Source organism: Aotus nancymaae, unplaced genomic scaffold (genome assembly GCF_030222135.1).
Source record: "Aotus nancymaae isolate 86718 unplaced genomic scaffold, 86718_ANA_hifiasm-v0.15.2.pri h1tg000051l, whole genome shotgun sequence".
Classification (NCBI taxonomy): domain Eukaryota; kingdom Metazoa; phylum Chordata; class Mammalia; order Primates; family Aotidae; genus Aotus; species Aotus nancymaae.
This window is the reverse complement of record NW_026988465.1, coordinates 7,582,983-7,598,204: the sequence shown is the minus strand read 5'-3', so window position 1 is coordinate 7,598,204 and position 15,222 is coordinate 7,582,983. Positions and strand designations below refer to the sequence as shown.

Genomic DNA, 15,222 nt, shown 5'->3' with positions numbered 1-15,222 from the left:
CCCAGGCTGGAGTGCAGTGGCACGATCTCGGCTCACTGCAACCTCTGCCTCTCAGGTTCAAGCAATTCTCCTGCCTCAGCCTCCCCAGTAGCTGAGATTACAGGCATGCACCACCACACCTGGCTAATTTTTTTTATTTTTTTATTTTTAGTAAAGACAGGGTTTCACCATGTTGGTTAGGCTAGTCTCCAATTCCTGACCAAGTGATCCACCTGCCTCGGCCTCCCGAAGTGCTGGGATTACAGGCTTGAGCCACCGTGCGGCCACGTTTTTATTTATATGGCCAGTGTTTCTTCCATCTTTTGTCCTGTGAACAGAGCTGTTCACAAGAGTGGGTGATAGAACACATCTCCATTTTACCATTTTACAGAGGAAAGATTTTTAAAAATATTTAACATTTAAAACTGTAAAGAAGTTTGTTAACATTTTTTCCACTCTTTTCAAAGCAACTTATTCAGTATTGACCATACAGTGTCTATTGGTAAAAATAAAAGCTAAGAGATGTACGTACCGGGAATCCTGTTGAGCGTCACCCAGAAATGTTCGTCGGGGCTGTAGGTGTCCTTGGACCAGGAGAGTAAGTCAAGTGCAAGCTGGTCTTGGAGGACAAAGTTAGCAAAGTCCCTTGTGAGAGCCACGTAGGCCGTGCCAAAGTAAATGACCATGTTGTGAGGAGGAGGAGTTTTTAATTCTGTGGTTTTAATCACATAGGAATTTTTGTGGTCTAACAGTTCTTGGTGGACGTACTTAGTCCGTCCAATTGCATGCTCAGGAGGCAGGACCCCAGGAGTGATATTTTTCCCTTTAAATCCCTTCAGATACTGAACTATTTCCCTGTTGGTTTTCAGGGGAAAGTCTTGCCCGCAGGTGTTGATGACGTACTTCCAGGGAACCTCAGAAGCCACAAGGTCTTCCAGGCAGTGCAGGTCAGCCCGGAGCCTGGAGATACCCCCATAGACGACCTGCTCCATCTTGGAAGCCAGAAAAGCATTTGGGAAGCAGCTGAGTAACTGTTTCACTGCATCTTTAAAGGCAGCCGCTGCCTTCTGATCCAGGTGTACACAATAGACATTCTGGGGCATATAAATCGCCCTGAAGAGCCTCTCAAAAGTGCCAAAGTCTTTGTGAATGGTCACTGTGTAAGCCAAAGGGAACCCAGCCTCTTCTTCAGAGAGTGTTTCTGTGACGTAGTGGCTTCGAACCATGTACTCATAGCAGGTAGCTTCATCAAGGGTAGTTTTTAATGCATTTTCTGTTGGGTAAAAAACTTTCCCCTCAAAAATCTGATGACAGGTTTCTGCTAACAGTGAAGCATTGGACAGAGCTGCCCTCAGAAAATGTTTATTCTCCCATAACTTAGTATTGTAAACAAGTACAAAAATCAGGGCAGAAATAAGAGACACGCTAAAAAGACAGTGCTTCCAAGAGCCCATCATTCACAACCAGGAAGTGAGTAAAATGTTTCTCTCTTGAGATAGGATCAGAGTGTCGATATATTTAACTTACATGTTCTCCAGGTTCCAAAATCATCCTCTTGATGGCTGAAGCTCTGGTCTGACTGTTCCCCGTCCCTTCAGTTCATGGTTTTTGTCCCTTTTCTTTCTTCCTCCCCTCTTCGTTTACCACTAGGTTGCATTTTCACTTTCCTTTGACACATTTCTGAAATGGCTCCTTTGCATTTGGCTGGCCTGTTCACCTGCTAACCTGCAACCTGTGTCTACACAAAAACAAATGGCCTCAGGGAGGTTCTGATTCCTGGAGGTCCACCTGTCCCCATGGTGAAGTCACAAGTGGGCGAGGTGACCATTCTGCAAGTCATCAGCTCTCAGACCTTAACCCCAGCCTCTTCTCCCGGCCGAAGTCTAGTGACTGTGTCCCCTCCCCTGCTTCCTGTTAATCATTGTGTTCAACAGCCTGAGTTTGTTTGCTTAAACTGCACTGCCAAGCTAAGAGCTTCAGTTTGAAGCATGTGAATACTGCCTGGAGAAATATTCTGTCAATAAATATGTAGGGCTTTAAAAAAATTGTCTAACCCTGTCTTTTTCCACTGTCACACCTCGTCCTCCCAATTGGCTGGGTATGCTGTAGGGCATGGCATCTGACTGGTTATTGGGCCAAATTCTTTCCAGGGCTTAATTTTATCGCAGCTGGGTAAAGTCCTTTAAAAGGCACATTATTTGTGGAACTTTGAACTTGAGAAAAAATGAAAGAAAAAAAAGGCACTCACATTAATTAATTAGCAAGCTTACCTCACCACCTAACTTACTGCACAATGACTGTGGCACTCTGATGAATAAAGGCTAACTTCTTTTTTAAAGCACCAAAATAACCAACAGCCCATCATCACCCAAAATTGCATAGAGGCTAATGTGAGTGAATTTCAAGTTTATTTTGCCCTGGTCACATAGGATGCAGACGGAGAACCCTAATGCTTAGAGGAAGGAGAGAAGAGCATCTCAGTTTTGTTGTCATTGTTGAGATGGAACCTCCCTGTGTCTCTGAGGCTAGAATGCAGTGGCACCATCTTGGCTCACTGCGACCTCTGCCTCCAATGTTCAAGCAATTCTCCTGCCTCAGCCTCCCAAACTCACGTATTCCTCATATTTCTAGCTCCTAGCATTGTCTGTATGTGGTAGACATTTTTTATTTATTTATCGAGACAGAGTTTTGCTCTGGTCACCCAGGCTGGAGTGCAATGGCACGATCTCAGCTCGATGCAACCCCCACCTCCCAGGTTCAAGTGATTCTCCTGCCTCAGCCTCCTGAGTAACTGGGATTACAGACACCTGCCACCGTGCCCAGCTAATTTTTGTATTTTTAGTAGAGATGGGGCGTCACCATTTTTGGCCAGGCTGGTCTCGAACTCCTGACATCAAGCGATGCACCATCCTTGGCCTCCCAAAGTGCTGGGATTACAGGGGTGAGCCACAGCGCCTGGCCATCATCAATCAACTATTTATTGATTGAATGCTCAAGTTTTCATTTCCCTGTTTCCCTGATCACATTAGTGAGAAATTCCAGGTAATACTGATTTGTAGGAGACACATATTTGTATCTATGAATGTGGTACAGTCAACATACCTAATTTTTCCAATGTCTTCTAATTTTTATTAAATTATATTAATTAAATAATTTACTCTTTCGTAGAGATGGGGGTCTTGCTGTGTTGCCCAGGCTGGTCTTGATCTCCTCAAGAGATCTTCCCACTTCATCCTCCCAAAGCTTTAGGATGACAGCTGTGAGCCACCACACCCAGCTCATTTTCTTAATCTCAAAGACAACATGATATTACAGATAATTGATAGTGTTTCCACATCCTGTACTGATAAATACAGTATTTCCACCTCATGCCCATAGGATGTACACGTTTACTTGATCAAGAACACAGGTGAGACTGGGTGCAGTGGCTCATGCCTGTAATCTCAGCACTTTTGGAAGGCCAAGGCAGGAGGGGCTCTTGAGGCCAGGAGTTTGAGACCAGCTAGGCAACACAGCAAGGCCCTATCTCTAATAAATTAAAAAAAAAGAAGCAGGCAGGGAGATGCAAGCTTCCATCCTGCATTTTGCACTTAATATCACACCATAACATTTTCCATAGTGCTTCTTGGTGTGTCTTCACAATCATTAGTTTAGAACGTAAGATTGGAGTTATTCTTGTTGGTTTTTCCACCACCCCAGCTGAAAGTGCATGCATTGAGACGGCGGCCAACTCGGTTTCATAGCATCAGGAATACAGGAAATGATGACGAGAAAGGACCCAGGAAAAATTCTCTAGCACTCAGTGAGTCAGTTTTCAGTTGCTTCTGGAATCAGATTCTACAGCATGACTCAGGTACACCCATTCATGCTCATAGAGACCCTAAAATAGAATTGAATCAATATTTTCTTAACTGTCTTTCATGCGTTTATCCAGAATTCTTTTGAACAAATCACTTCTTCAATACAGTAGGCATACAAAATCAATTTTTTTCTGAAATGACTAAAATTTCTCTAATTTTTTAGTTGACTTTTAATGTCTCTTTAGACCCTATCCATATCAAATGAAATTGACTATAGGAATGATTAAAGGAAAATACCAGTGCTGAACTATGCTTATCTAAACTAGTTAAGTAATTTTTACCATATTTTCTCCTAATTTACCTAGACAATTACATCAGATCTTTCTTTGACTCTCACCTCATTCTTGGCCTAGTTCTATCCCTCCAGACATTGCAGGCATAAAAGCATCTTGAATCATTTGCTTGCTCTCTGAATTTCCAGCTCACTGGATTTAGTTGCAGGGTAATGAACGCTTGCATTTTGTGCTCTGCTGAAGGTACAAGCAAAGTTCGGGCATCTTTACTTATCCTTACCTGAAATGCATGGGAGGCCCTTGATTTTGAGCTCTGGAGCATTTACCATCATGCAAAATAGTATTGTTGACAATGATAGACATTTAAATAAGAATTAATATGAGCCGGGCGCGGTGGCTCATGCCTGTAATCCCAGCACTTTGGGAGGCTGAGGTGGGCAGATCACCTGATGTCAGGAGTTTGAGACCAGCCTGACCAACATGGAGAAACCCCATCTCTACTAAAAATACAAAATTAGCTGGGCGTGGTGGTGCATGCCTGTAATCCCAGATACTTGGGAAGGTGAGGCAGGAGAATCGCTTGAAACTGAGAGGTGGAGGTTTCGGTGAGCCGAGATGGCGCCATTGCACTCCAGCCTGGGTAACAAGAGTGAGACTCCATCTCAAAAAAAAAAAAAAAATACAGAATTAATATGAACCTATTTCCTTTTCATTTTTTCATTTTCATTTTCTTTTAAAAACGGGGTTTCACCATGTTGGTCAGTCTGGTCTTGAACTCCCCATCTCAGGTGATCTGCCTGCCTTGGCCTCCAAAGTGCTTGGATTACAGGTGTGAGCCACCACACCCGGCCTGAACCTATTTCCTTTTACTTCAACCCAGTGCCAGCTGATGCGTTTTCTTTTGGTAGGCACGTGGGACATGCTGGTCTTCCTGACCCTCCGGCTTTCCCGATGCCCTTGTGCAATCTACCACTAATCACTCTCCTCAATTCTGGGCTCTAGGCGCTTGCATTTGTGTGATATAATGGGAGGAGACAGTAATCAGAAAGTGACCAAAAAGAATAGAGATTGTCCATCCCAGCTTGAACTTTAGATCAAAATTAATACCCTCCAATTCTAAGTTGGAGGTGCTGATCAGGTGGGATAAATAGAGTTCTGAACAAACTGGAAACCAGCAAAGACTTCTAGTTTGGTTGCTCGGTAACTGACCACGTGTATATTATGTTCAATCTCTAATTGCTTATTTCTCCATAACACATACTTTTATAAATTCTCACTCCAGAACATAAACTAATTTTTATTGCACTAAGATACTGCACTTGGAGTATAGTCTCAATAACTGATTATAGAAACAGAAGCGGAAGAAAAGGGGTTCCTTTCTACAGTCAAGAATCCCGTCATCCTCACCTTAATTATTCATGGACCATATGACGCCCAAAGCGCTTTTCACATATTCATTTTACCATGAAATCACCTGTGTGCCCAAATTAGAAACCAGGGGGCCAATGGAAACTTTCTCAGCATCTTTGAAGCCTGAGGCGGCCTCAGAGGAAGAACAGCTTGGATTAAACTGGTTTTTAATCCAAAGGGCAAAACATTTTGTCATTTTTCTTTTTTCCTTTTTTTTTTTTTTTGAGACAGAGTTTTGCCTTTGTTGCCCAAGTGGAGTGCAATGGAGCAATCTTGGCTCACTGCAATCTTCACCTCCTGGGTTCAGGTGATTCTCTTGCCTCAGCCTTCCAAGTAGCTGGCATTACAGGCATGCGCCACCATGCCCAGCTAATTTTTGTATCATTTTGTCCTTTTTCAAAAAGACACTGTTTTCCTGTCCTCCTCTCTGCCTCCTCTTTCTCATTTATGTGTTTTCTTTTTTTTTTTTTTTTTTTTTTTTTTGAGGCGGAGTTTCGCTCTTGATACCCAGGCTGGAGTGCAATGGCGCGATCTCGGCTCACCGCAACCTCCGCCTCCTGGGTTCAGGCAATTCTCCTGCCTCAGCCTCCTGAGTAGCTGGGATTACAGGCACGCGCCACCGTGCCCAGCTAATTTTTTGTATTAGTAGAGACGGGGTTTCACCATGTTGACCAGGATGGTCTCGATCTCTTGACCTCGTGATCCACCCGCCTCGGCCTCCCAAAGTGCTGGGATTACAGGCTTGAGCCACCGCGCCCGGCCTATGTGTTTTCTATTGACTAGCTCAGTGCTGTTTTATCCTCATCACTATTCCTTTTTAAGCACGGGTTATAACCACAGGCTTCAAGCAACAGGCCTTAAATAGTACAATTAAAAAGAGCCCTGGAGGCCAGGTGCAGTGGCTCATGCTTGTAATCCTAGCACTTTGGGAGGCTGAGGCAGGTGGATCACCTGAGGTCAGGAGTTTGAGATCAGCCTGGCCAACAGGGTGAAACCCCGTCTCTACGAAAAATACAAAAATCAGCTGGGTGGCCTGTAATTCCAGCTACTCGAGAGGTGGAGATGGAATAATTGCTTGAACCTGGGAGGCGGAGGTTGCAGTGAGCTGAGATCGTGCCACTGCACTCCAGCCTGGGCGACAGAGCGAGACTCAGTCTCAAAAAAAAAAAAAACCCTGGATTCTGTGTCAGAAAGTCTCCATGGACCAAGGCCACTCATGACAGGCTTGGAGCTCTTGAATAAGTCATTTGATTTATAATCACAGCTTCCTCTTGGAGTGAATTTGAGAAAACAACACCCTCAGATCTCGCAGGCTGGAGGGAACTCTGCAGTTACTCAGAGCCTCCAACTCCCAACTGTGGCTTCCTTCCTAGCCAGACCACATCAGTCTTGGGTTTGCAAGTCTAAAGTCAAGACAACAGCAATCTGCGGGCCATGCTGGGAGGATTCTGGAGGTAAGGCACCCAACATGCTCAGCTCAGGACTGGTAGAGAAGTCAGAGCTAATTCTAGACCTGGATGGAAAGCTGTGGAAAAGAGGCTATGAGAGGGGAATGAAGTGGGCTGTGACGGTTTAACAAAAATATACCTGGAAAAAAAGGTAATAGGGAATTGCAAGAGAAAGCTGGTCTTTTTTTATTTTTGAGATGGAGTTTCCCTCCTGTTGCCCAGTCTGGAGTGTAATGGCGCCATCTCGGCCCACTGAAACCTCCCAGGTTCAAGCAATTGTCCTGCCTCAGCCTCGTGAGTAGCTGGGATTACAGGCGCGCGCCACTACGCCTGGCTAATTTTTGTATTTTAATTTTTTTTTTTTTATTTTTATTTTGAGATGGAGTCTCACTGTTGCCCAGGCTGGAGTGCAATGGCACGATCTCGGCTCACTGCAACCGCTGCCTCCCGGGTTCAAGCAATTCTCCTGCCTCAGCCTCTTGAGTAGCTGGGATTACAGGCGCATGCCACCACGCCCAGTTAATTTTTGTATTTTTTTATTTATTTACTCATTTTCTTTTTTTAAAATTTTTATTTTGAGATGGAGTCTCACTCTGTTGTCAGGCTGGAGTGCAATGGCATGATCTCGGCTCACTGCAACCTCCGCCTCCCAGGTTCAAGCCATTCTCCTACCTCAGCCTCTTGAGTAGCTGGGATTACAGATATCCACCACTGTGCCTGGCTAATTTTTATTTTTATTTTTTGTGTATATATACACACACATATATATTTTTAAAGTAGAGACAGGGTTTCATCATGTTGGCCAGGCTGGTTTTGAACTCCTGACCTCAGGAGATCCACCTGCCTCAACCTCCCAAAGTGCTGGGATTACAGGCATGAGCCACACCACGCCTGGCTGAAACCTCGTCTTTTCAAGCTCAGCCAGTTAAATAACTTTGAGGTAATGTAAGGCTGAGGAAAGTTAAATAGCAGCTCAGTTACTAGGCAGAGTCCAGGCCTTAAAGGCACATTCCACCTGCGTTTGCACATGAAAAGATATCTGACCACCCCAGGCTTTCCAAGCCAGAGGCTAGGTGAGAAGCCTGAGCCTGAGAACCTCGTTCGTTTTAGCAGTTTAATTTTTCTGTTGCAGAAAGCTATCCTGGAGTTGAGTTTTGAGTGTATTCTGTAGGTTGGATATTATGAGAAGCTAGAACAGCAGCCCAATCTCAGTGCCCCAGGCTTTGTCGTTTTCCCCTTTCTGGAGTTTTGCTCTTTCCTTCCTGCCCTCTATCACTCAGAAAGCCCTTGATAGGATTTTGAAGTTATAGGCACTAAAAATCACCTCTGTAGGTAGAATACTTCCACAAGTGAGACCTTAAGCTTCTGATCACTACGAATAATTATATGAAAGCATGCAGCCTCCCTTCTTCCAATAATTGCAATATGCCATTCAATCAGGACAGAGTGCAAAGAAACAGACCCTTTATGCAGTTGGGTTCCCAGGTCCTGGGATTATGGTCTCCCTGTCTTCTGGAAAACCATATCCTACAGGTAACTAGTCTCTACTGGGCCAATCTGCCACCAGGTGTGGAAAGACTCTCTTTACAAGCGACGACTCTCAAAGGCCCACATTTGAAAATAAGGAAACAGAACAGTAGCTTTGAATTTGGCTAAGCCTGAATTGACTTAGTAGACCTGTCTTTAATATCGGAAGACGGATTTTCACAGAAGGGCAATACAACTCTACTACTTTTCTACTTCATTTTCTGAAAATGAAGTCCAGAGCTTCATTTTCAATTTTCCCTATTATCAAATGAGGTTCATACCTCACAGGAATGCTTCAAAAGCAACTAATTAAATAAAATACATTTTAGGCTGGGTGTGGTGGCTCATGCCTATAATCCCAGCACTTTAGGAGGCCAGGGTGGGTGGATCACAGGAGGTCAGAAATTAGAGAGCAGCCAGGCCAACAGGATGAAACCCCATCTCTACTAAAAATACAAAAAGTAGCGGGGCATGGTGGTGCATGCCTATAGTCCCAGCCACTTGGGAGGCTGAGGCAGGAAAATTGCTTGAACCCAGGAGGCGGGGGTTGCAGTGAGCTGAGATCCCACTACTGTACTCTAGCCTGGGTGACAGAGTGAGACTCTGTCTCAAAAAAAAAAAAAAAAAAAAAAAAAATGCCAGACAGTGCCAAGTACCTTATCAAATTCTGGAAACATTTTCCTTTGCCTGAAGGGAACTGAGAAACAATGTAAACCATTAAATCAGAAGTGAAAGCTGTCCTTTCCTAAAAAGTTAAAAGTTTTAACTAAGATATAGAAGGATACTAATGATTTAACGAGACATACGGAAAATCCTAGTGCCCAGTAAGCTTATCACATAATGTAACAACATACAAACGTGCCATTCTTTGCAAGAAGCCCCTGGAAACAGAAATCTCATGACCAAATGACTCATTCAACATTTTTTCATGTACTTACTTTATGCCCGGCACTGTGCTAGGTTCTGGAAATATAAAACATCCATGCAGCCCACATGAGTCCCAGCCTATTGGACCTTAAACTTTTGCATTGCTGTCGGCAATGCAATAGAGGTAACCTGGGAAGACCAGCTCCTCACCAGTTTCCTCCGTCCACCAGATTCCCAACACGGTGACCTCTACCTACCTCTCTCGGTTCCCGGGAGGATAAAACTGCCCAGAGGTGTTCTGCAGTGAACACAGTAAGCCTGTTTAAGGTAAACGCAGTTTAAGCATAGTGTTTTAAGTGGAATAACAAAAGCTGGAATGTGAAAGTGGAAAGGTCTGTTTGCCTTCAGTTCCGCCCCCAAAGGCCTGCCCTGAGAGTCCCCGAGACTGGAGAACGCATGTCTGCAGGGAGCCTGCCTGGAGTCTGGATTCCTTAAACTGCTGGAGACCAGGTGCTACCTGACACCAGCTCATCCCCAGCCTCCAGAATCCTGGAGGGCTTTGAGTTCATTGCTTTCCGCTCTAGGAATGTTAGAAGAAGAAACCGCTCAGAAAGATAACTGCCCCGGGTTTACCTGGTCTTTTCATGAGGATACTCCAAGAGAGACCTCAGGATAATTTTTCTTGGGTGTTTTCCTAAGACTACCCTCCAGTTTGCCCCAAAAGAGGCTGCTTTTTCCAGAGGGGAAGTTTTGGATTCCCTGACAGACTCCTCGTGTTTAAGGTTCCACCTTTCCATTTAGTTACTGGTAGGAAATCTTACAGTCTCTGCCATAGGGTAACCTCTAACAGATTTAGATATGTGTTCCACCCAAATGTTCCCCCAACAGGGGAAGGGAAATCCTGAGGGACAACAGAATTTAGTAGAAAATGCCCTGGGTTGGAGTCAGAAGGTAAGTTCTCTCCTCTCTAATGCAAGCTGTATACCTTGAGCAAATCACTTTCTCTCCCTGAATTCTGACTTTTCCTAGGCCAGGCAAACAGGCTCTTTACATACCCTTCCAGGAATGAACTGATTCCTGTCCCAGGGAACAAGATAGTCCTACCGTGCATTTAGCCATGTTCCTCTCTTCTGCCAAACACTTTGCAGTTGGAAGCAGCTTATAAAATTCAGTGGAGATAAAGCAGGGCATGGTGGTATGCACCTGCAGTTTCAGCACCTAGGGAGGCTGAGGCGGCAGGACTGTTTGAGCCCAGGAATTCCGAGACCAGCCTGGGGAACACAGTAAAACCTCAAAATCCAACGGAGTTAAAAAAAAAAAAAAAGTTTGTAATCATAAAGCCAGGATAAACTGAAGAAACAGCAAATCAACAATTCTTTTTTTTTTTTCTGTGACAGAGCCTTGCTCTGTCCCTCAGGCTGGAGTGCAGTGTCGTGATCTAAGCTCACTGCAACCCCTATCTCCCAGTTCAAGCAATTCTCCTGCCTCAGCCTACCGAGTAGCTAGGACTACAGGCACCCGTCACCATGCCCAGCTAATTTTTGTGTTTTTAGTAGAGATGAGGTTTCACCATGTTGGCCAGGATGGTCTCAAATGCCTGACCTCGTGATCTGCCTGCCTCAGCTTCCCAAAGTGCTGGGATTACAGGTGTAAGCCACTGCGCCTGGCCAATTGTACATTTTAAAACAACTAAAAGTGTAATTAGATTGTTTGTAACACAAAGGATAAATGCTTGACATGATAGAGCCGCCATTTACCGTGAAGTGATTATTACACATTGCATGTCTATATCAAAACATCTCATGTAATCTGTAAATATGTACCGCTACTATGTACCAACAAAAATTTTTTAAAAAGATGACGTACAATGCCAGCAGAAATTTAATAAGCATGTTCTATAAGCTAACAGTATATTTAGTGACACATAGAAGTATAATTTGTTTTATTTTATTTATTTATTTATTTTTGAGACGAAGTCTTGCTGTACTGCCCAGGCTGGAGTGCAGTGGTGCAATCTCAGCTCACTGTAGCCTCCACCTCCCGAGTTCGAGTGACTCTCCTGCCTCAGCCTAGGAATTACAGGCCAGTGCCACTACACCTGGCTGATTTTTGTATTTTTAGTAAAGATGGGGATTCACCATGTTGGCCAGGCTGGTCTCAAACTCCTGACCTCAAGTGATTCATCTACCTCGGCCTCCCAAAAGTGCTGGGATTACAAGCATGAGCCACTGTGCCTGGCCAAAAGTATAATTTATTTAACATTAATTCATTGAAACAGACATGCAAAGGATATTCATGTGCCGGGTGTGAGGGCTCACGCCTGTAATCCCAGGACTTTGGGAGGCTGAGGCAGGTGGATCACCTGAGGTCAGGAGTTTGAGACCAGCCTGATCAACATGTAGAAACCCTGTCTCTACTAAAAATACAAAATTAGCCAGGCGTGATGGCGTATGCCTGTAATCCCAGTTACTCAGGAGACCGAGGCAGGAGAATCGCTTGAACCCAGGAGGCGGAGGTTTCAGTGACCTGAGATCGTGCCATTGCACTCCAGCCTGGGCAACAAGAGTGAAATTCTGTCTCCAAAAAAAAAAAAAAAGATATTCATAAAGTCTAGAAGCATAGGTGGGTATATATAATGTCATCAAGACCATTTTCAATGTGTAACACACAAACTGCAGACTTTATGTAGATTGGAAATCAAGTTCCACATACCTGGAATCCTATCGAGTGTCACCCAGAAATGCTCATCAGGAGAGTAGGTATCCTTTGACCACTCAAGTAAGTCAATGGCCCTCTGGTCTTGAAGCACAAAATTGGCAAATTCCTTTGAAGGGCCACATAGGCAGAGCCAAAGTAAATGGTTAGATTGTGGGAAGGAGGCATTTTTCTCATCCAAGTCCACAGCATGAAGGAAAACAAACTGTTATCTCTGCTCTAAGTGCACGTATTTGGTCCTTCTGATAATACGAGGAGGAGGCAGCACCCCGGGGGTGATATTTTTCCCTTTAAGTCCCTTCAGATGCTGAACTATCTCCCTGTTGGTTTTCAGGGGGATACTTGCTTGCAGGTGTTGACAGCGTACTTCCAGGGAACCTCAGAGGCCACCAGGTCTTTTAAGCAGTGCAGGTCAGCTCGGAGCCTGGAAATCCCTGCATAGACCACAGACTCCCTCTTAGAAGCCACAAAGACATTTGCGAAGCAGCTCAATAGCTTTCTTACAGCGTCTTTGAAAGCAGCTGGGGCCTTCTGATCCACACGGACACAGTAGATGTTTTGGGGAGTGCAGATGGCCCTGAAGAGCCTTTCAAATGTATCAAAGTCTTTATGGATGACCATGACATAGGCCAAAGGGAACTCGGCTTTGTCTTTGGACAGAGGTTCCATTATGTAGTGCTTTCGGATCAAGTATTGCTGGCAAGTTATATTTCTCAGTGGCATCACAGGTATATTTTCATCCAGGAACATTTTCTTGCCTGTCGCACTCATGCCACACACTTCTGCAAGGACTGAAGAGTTTGAGATTTTCCCCTGTGGAAGGTATTTTTGCGGGATTAATGGTTGGTATATGGGAATAAAAGAGTTATGAATGTGGCCATCAGTCCCAGGACCAAGCCAAATGCCCTCACCTTCATCTTTCCTATGATCTCTTCTCGGTTCATCGCTCACTTGATTTTATGCCATTGCTGAAGTCAGTCTGCAGGTCCCTGCCCTGACTTGAGAAATCTGCTCTAGCAACTATTTTCAGCAAGAAGAGCAATATGACCATTTATCTAAAAGAAGGAGGATCAACCACAAGACTGTAGCTCTTCTCTTACATTGAAAAAATCAGGTGAATCTCTGAACATGAATCAGTGGTGCCAGCTGACCACCTCGCAAAAGCCAGGCACAGTTGGGCACCTCTGAGTAGGTCAACCTCAAATTAAGACCCTAGCAAATCAGCCATGGCTGCCAGCTCAGGGTGTTTTTTCCATGTTGAGTAAGGGTGAAATGTATGTTCATTTGGCACCTCTTTTCCCCATACAGAGACACCATCACCATCACTGATGTCACCTTTGAATGCAAGGGACACTATATTTCTTTAACTTCAGGCAATCACAGTTGTCCTGAGGTTGGTTGCCATTTACATGGACAGTACCCAGAACTGCTCAATAATGGAGTCTCTTTACCTAAAATTAAGGATTAAGGCCGGGTGCGGTGGCTCATGCCTGTAATCCCAGCACTTTGGGAGGCCGAGGCGGGTGGATCACGAGGTCAAGAGATCGAGACCATCCTGGTCAACACGGTGAAACCCCGTCTCTACCAATACAAAAAAAATTAGCTAGGCATGGTGGCGCGTGCCTGTAATCCCAGCTACTCAGGAGGCTGAGGCAGGAGAATTGCGTGAACCCAGGAGGCGGAGGTTGCGGTGAGCCGAGATCGCGCCGAGCCGAGATCGCGCCATTGCACTCCAGCCTGGGTAACAAGAGTGAAACTCCGTCTCAAAAAAAAAAAAAAAAAAAAAAAAGGATAAAGAATATATAGTATTTCAGGATTGGAAGGAATCTGGCAGATTATTCCCACCAACTTACTCAATTTACATATGGAGAACACTGTCAATGGACTGTAATGACTATTCTATCACACTTTGTCCCCATTTTCTCACTGATGGCCTGAGAGGTAAGCATTGACATTATATCCACTTTGCACATGAAGAAATTAAGCCCGAAGATATGCTAACTTGTCTGATATCTGGTAATGACTTAATGGTAGCATGGGGTTTTCAAACCTAACTCTTCTTTTTTCTTAGAGATGGGGTCTGGCTCTCTGCTCAGGCTGGAGTGCAGTGGCACAATCATGGCTCACTGCTGCATCAACCCCTGGACTCAAACCAACCTTCTGCCTCAGTCTCTTGAGTAGCTGAGACTAGAGGTGCGAGCCACATTGCTTGGCTAATTACAATTATATATATATATATATACACACACACATACATGTATTTTTTTTTGAGACAGTTTTGCTCTTGCTGTCCAGGCTGGAGTGCAATGGTACGATCTCAGCTCATTGCAACCTCTGCCTTCCAGGTTCAAGCAATTCTCCTGCCTCAGCCTCCCAAGTAGGTAGCATTACAGGCGCCCACCACCATGCCCAGCTAATTTTTATATTTTTAGTAGCTGGTCTTGAACTCCTGACTTCAGGTGATCCACCCGCTTTGGCCTCCCAAAGTGATGAGATTACAGGCGTGAGCCACTGCGCCTGGCCTTAAAATTTTTTTTTTTTTTTTTTTTTAGAGACGGGGTCTCACTATGTTGCCCAGGCTGGTTTTGAACTCCTGGGCTCAAGCAGTTCTCCTGCCTTGATTTCCCAAAGGGATTATAGGCATGAGCCACTGTGCCTGGCCTCAAACCTAATTATTCTAACTGGATAGGCCGTCTACCTGGCCCCTGCCTTTTCTTGAGTTCCTACTCATCTTTCAGGTCCCTACGTGACACTGCTTCCCTGGTGACCCTTCCTTGCCCTTCCAAGTCTGGGTTAGAAGCCTTTTCACCTGCCCTAATAACACCTTGTACTCCCTATAGTTGCTTGTTTGTTTGCTCTACCACTAGTCTGTGGAGGACTATTTGTTTAAAAAAAATTTTTATGTATGTATGTATGTATTTATTTATGTTGAGATGGAATTTTGCTCTTGTTGCCCAGGCTGGAGTGCAATGGCACAATCATGGCTCACCGAAACCTCCGCCTCCCAGGTTCAAGCGATTCTCCTGCCTCAGCCTCCCGAGTATCTGGGATTACAGGTGCGTACTACCACCCCCGGCTAATTTTTATATTTTTAGTAGAGACAGGGTTTCACCATGTTGGTCAGGTTGGTCTCAAAATCCTGACCTCGTGATCCGCCTACCTCGGCCTCCCAAAGTGCTGGGA

General features: G+C 44.7%; 1 protein-coding gene across 2 annotated transcripts in view; it reads right to left on the bottom strand.

Annotated features, from left to right (window-relative positions):
• The window catches only part of LOC135268130 (N-acetyllactosaminide beta-1,6-N-acetylglucosaminyl-transferase), a 96,039-nt gene extending 91,305 nt beyond the window's left edge, over window positions 1–4,734 (bottom strand). For both annotated transcript variants that reach the window (XM_064362977.1, XM_064362976.1), the window contains exon 1: window positions 512–4,734. In XM_064362977.1, the coding sequence (XP_064219047.1) occupies window positions 512–1,436 (925 nt within the window). In that variant the 5' untranslated portion in view covers window positions 1,437–4,734. The remainder of the gene's footprint in view (window positions 1–511) is intronic.
• Between the last annotated feature and the right edge of the window lie 10,488 nt (window positions 4,735–15,222).